At 36.2% G+C, this 4,792-nt stretch overlaps 1 protein-coding gene across 1 annotated transcript; it reads right to left on the bottom strand.

Annotated features, from left to right (window-relative positions):
* Window positions 1-202: 202 nt before the first annotated feature.
* Window positions 203-1,188, bottom strand: LOC149262456 (uncharacterized). Its single transcript, XM_089384867.1, has one exon. It carries the CDS (start codon window positions 1,160-1,162, stop codon window positions 542-544), a length of 621 nt encoding a protein of 206 aa, XP_089240993.1. The 5' UTR covers window positions 1,163-1,188; the 3' UTR covers window positions 203-541.
* Window positions 1,189-4,792: the final 3,604 nt, after the last annotated feature.

The raw sequence follows: 4,792 nt of genomic DNA, 5'->3' as shown, positions 1-4,792 counted from the left end.
TATTATAATATTATTAATTATTAAAAATTTAATTTAATAAATATTAAAAAAACCAACATTATTATTATTAAAGATAAAATAAAATATTTTTAGTAATAACATAAAACTTATTCAATTATAAAAACATAAAATAACAATTTCCTTTACATAAAAATAACAATAAGGTGTTTATAAAAACATAAAATAACAACAATAATAAGGAAATTATATATTTTTTACATTATTATGAACGGGCGAAAATAAAAACCAGTAAAACTTAATCCGAGAGCATTTAAATAGTGCATCGGATGCAACTTGAATAACGCGTAAATTTCGTCCGCGGAACGTCGATTTCGCAAAGTTGGGTTTTCTCCACGACTTCGTCTCGGCGTAAACGGAATATTACTCCAACTGGCTGGCATGGTTACTCGCTGCTAACAATAGAAGCCCCGGTTCGCTCCCAATTTCACGTTCCACAGTAAATGACAGAAGAAATCTTCAGAATTGTTCCTTCAGTTATCGGCGGCGATGATTTGATGAAATTGTTTAGCCATATCACATATCATCGTGGTATGGCCTCCTCCTGAATGGTTGAAAGCATCCTTCTCAGGGCCCCACCATTAATCCTTTTGCGCCCTGAAGCTACCCGCTGCAATTTATTGTTGACAGACCGTGCCCTCAAATTAACCTCCACTCTTTTCCGGCATTCCCTCGTTTCTGAATCATATCCCTCGCGCTTCATTCCCCCTGAAGATGATGTTCTTTCCTGCTGATTGGTCTCAGATACTTCTTGTCCTGTCATTGTCACACTTGGCCTGATTTTGCAGCCACGTCGTCGGCTTAATTTGTTGCGGCGGCGGCGGTTCCGTCCCATGGCAGCGCTGGCTTCCACGGCCAAGGCAGCCATATCAGAGGCCGTCAAAGGATGGCGCAGTTTGGCTACAGGCAGCATAAAATAGAGGTGCTCCATTTGCAGCTCCTGCTGTGCAGAAAGGGGAGAAACATACTCATCGAAACGCATGGAATCGGCATGGCAGACGAAGAAACCGGGTCTCTCTCTTAATATTTCAGCGACCTTCACGGGCTCTGGAAACTCCTTAATCAAACTGCGGGAGTCTTCTTGAAGGACCACCAAACTGGCAGTGGGAGGATGAACTGATCGACCAGAGATGCAATTGCCCATGAAACAAAAGATTCAGACAGAAGAAAATGGCCTGTAATTATGTGTTTGTTAGAGGAGATGAGGAGGGGAGATTTATAGAGAAATGTGTAGCTGGCGGATGAGACGAGAAGACGCGTAGTGGCTACATAAGGAAATTGATTAGACGGAAACAGCGGGTAGTTGCTGTGGTCGGTTGCCGAATACGGAGATTGTGGATATCCACGGACCAACTGAAATCCAAATGTTTCCGTTGCTTCAGGGATCTTCTACCGATGATCAATTGTCAACGCACTGAAAGTCTCGCTTGTGAGTTGGCGTGGTGTGATGTTTCCTTAATGTAATTAAGTAACGGATACACGTTGCAACTTGCGGTTTCAAGTTAAATATAACATTAAATTTCACATTTGCCTTTGTATCGTTGTACATAGGCATGGGCTGTATTAGAGAACGTTCCTTACTATGTATGTAATGGGCTGTATTAGAGAATGTTCCTTACTATGTATGTAATGTTTCATTGCTTTAAATAACGTTTTCTTGTTTGGTCCATATACTACGAAGTCGGAACTTGGAAGGATCATTCCATCCTCCATGCAGGCTATGCAGCTAATGGACATGAAATATAAATCGTGTACATATTGCATTTTGAGGGAGACAACCAGTACAACATACAACTATGACCAAACAAATGCTGCTAATGTATGTTATAAGAGGTGTATTCTAACGAGATCATTTTTTGGGTGTATTTTTCATTTTGTTTTGGGGGTGTGTATTGTAATCTAATTATTTTTTTTATTTAAATTTAAATTGTATTTTTGAATATAAAAATGAATTTAGTACAAGGAATATGGATTATACAAATTCCATTATAAAAGCATATAATTTTTTAAACTAAATTTTAAATAAAAAAATTTGAAAATATGTCAAAATGCTACCTTAATAGACTACACCTTTTATAATATGCATAACATATCCATAAGAGGATAAGAACTATGATAAAGAAGATTCCAAGTAAGATTACTGGAAATAAGGATTATAGTGGGAAAATTGGTGACTAAAACACATAATTCTTTCTCTGGCCAAGGATCACATACTACTATTGTCAAAGAAAAACTCTTTAGCCTCATATGATAGCCTACAAACCATACCTATTATCTAGGATTCAAATTGAGGATCACATACTGTTATTGTCAAAGAAAAACCCTTTAGCCTCATATGACAACCTACAAACCATACCTATTATCTAGGATTCAAATTGAGGTTGGCAACATTCACCTTGATGAAGTATAATTAATGTTCAATATGTGAAGAAGTTTATTTTATATTTTCATGATGTGTTATAAATGAATTTAGATCCATCTGAATTTTGGATATATCAAGGGTTTAAAAAATTAGATTTCTCCTCGTGAAAATTTATTTTTAAATATGGATAAATTTTGAGTTGCTAGTTTTTTCTAACTTGTCCTTTACCCTAAGGAGTTAGCTATCCCATATTTTCATATACATTATATGACAATCAAAATTGATTTGAATACTATTCAAACATTTAATTCCACATGTTGTAACGAAAGTCCTATTTTTCTTAATTTTCAATATTAATAATTGATTTCCCAAACCTTATATGTACCTCACAATTATAGTTACAGGTTTCATATGATTTTGGTTTTAATGCATTGCATATATTTTAACACTCTATTTACCTTGCTGTTATGACGCTTGTAATGTGTAATATTTACTAAGGGATTGCAACCTTGAAAAACATAATGCAACTACCCGATTGTTTAAAATAATTTCCCATTAGATCATCACTAAGATCCACGCACCCTATTTGACGCAAGAGGTTGATCAAAATAAGGTGGTCGTCTAGAAAATAGACTATTGGTTACTTTATAACCAATCAGATGCGTTCAAGCAGATTTTGTACATGGCTTACTTTATCCTAAGGGTCCCACTTTTCCCCTAAACACATCGGTCCCACATTGACTTTCCCTTTGATAGACATGTGCTTCACTCTATGCCGTTGATCTTCTCTTTCCAGATCTAATGGTCATCACTCACCTTGATCACTAACTAGCCCATTGATTTTCTACCATTGATCTGTCCGTCCAATCCAACGGTCATCATGTGATTTCACATGGATTTAAGCACGGTCTTTATCACTTCGAAGGCACGCGAAAAAGTGGTTTTTCTCTCTCCTCTAGTTGCGACATGTCAAGCACTCAAGATAATCGCGCAGACTCAAAATATTACCGCTTACCACTTGAAAGGAACGCGATATACCGCTTCCCGTTTTTCTAATATAACCCAGGGGCATTAAATCAAACTTTATTAAAGCACTTAATCAACGTTTAGCGCTTGATTCCAAGATTACCTGTTAATGCTAAATGACCATGATTAACGATAAATACATAAACGCTGAGATTTACAATTAAAGCGTGAAAACAAAGGAAATACCCGGTTAAGTTTCATAATGCAAATACACAGATGTAAACGATATTTTGCACCAGGATTAACACATAATTGCACACTGAATCAATTTATTCAATATAATAGAAGTTACAGAGTCTTGGCCCTCTCGGCTCAATTACAACAATTTATTTGACCTCTGTCTCAACCTCAAAACCCTATCTATCACTGAGACTCTCGCCTCTCACTTAATTCTCAATCATCTCAGCTAATCCTTTTCCATTACATTTTCTTCTCTTTTATGAGTCAAATCCTATTTTAACTGCACTAACGACTCGATCTCTATTTTAATCAATCTAACAATCAAACCTCAATTCTTAAGCTCTATTACACACCCATGCTAACAACTTATCCCTTAGTCTAAAATAATACAATTTTCTAGTTATTACAATAATGAAGTAGAGATCAGTTTTGAGAGATCCAACCCTCTCTACCAAAACTGACTTTTGACCACTCAAGTTAATGAAATTCAACTCATTTAGCCACAACATGTGAACAAACCATCACATTGTTGGCTAAGTCCAGATGCTTCTGCATGAGACTCCCGGGGAAGAAAGGAATCATTCCTCAGAGTTTCAGGGTTTACTCCATACTTCTGCAACTTTACCGTTGTCAAACAACTAGCATCCTCCACTGGTTGTCCTTTTGATCTGACTAGATATTGAAAATAAACTTGTCCTCTGGTTCTTTTGGATACTCTTTTCTCGAAAATAGTTTCCACCTCTTTCTTAACCATCTTTGGCATTTGTTCTTCCCAGTTCAAAGTTTGAACTTCATCTTCTGTAGTTTCCTTCTGTAGCTCTGTCTATGTCTCTTTGTATGGATACAAATCTACAATATTGAAGATAGGTGATATTCCAATTCCCTTTGGCAATTCAATTTCATAAGCATTAGTTGAATTTTTTTTTACAATTCTACATGGTCCTATCTTTTTCATTTTTAGTTTATTGTAAGTCTTAGCAGGAAATCTTTCTTTTCTCAAATACATCATCACTAACTCTCCCACTTGGAATTCTTTCTCTCTGCTTTTCATATCTACTTTCTGTTTGTATTTGCCACTGCTTTCCTGCAATCTGCCTTTGACATCTTCTTGTAGTCTCTGCATCTGCTCTGCAAACTCTTCAACTTTTGCGCTTCTTGTCTCCTGTTTACCCAAATTTCTAAGCTCATACATACCTCTTGGATTCA

Source organism: Pinus tabuliformis, chromosome 6 (assembly GCF_031772625.1).
Source record: "Pinus tabuliformis cultivar Carrire ecotype Pingquan chromosome 6, CPIR1, whole genome shotgun sequence".
NCBI classification, from domain to species: domain Eukaryota; kingdom Viridiplantae; phylum Streptophyta; class Pinopsida; order Pinales; family Pinaceae; genus Pinus; species Pinus tabuliformis.
Note: the sequence above shows the minus strand (reverse complement) of the source record. Positions and strands in the feature narration are given on the sequence as shown.

Coding starts and splice junctions, on each gene's coding strand:
- LOC149262456 (XM_089384867.1), bottom strand. CDS start 1,162: ATGGGCAATTGCATCTCTGGTCGATCAGTTCATCCTCCCACTGCCAGT.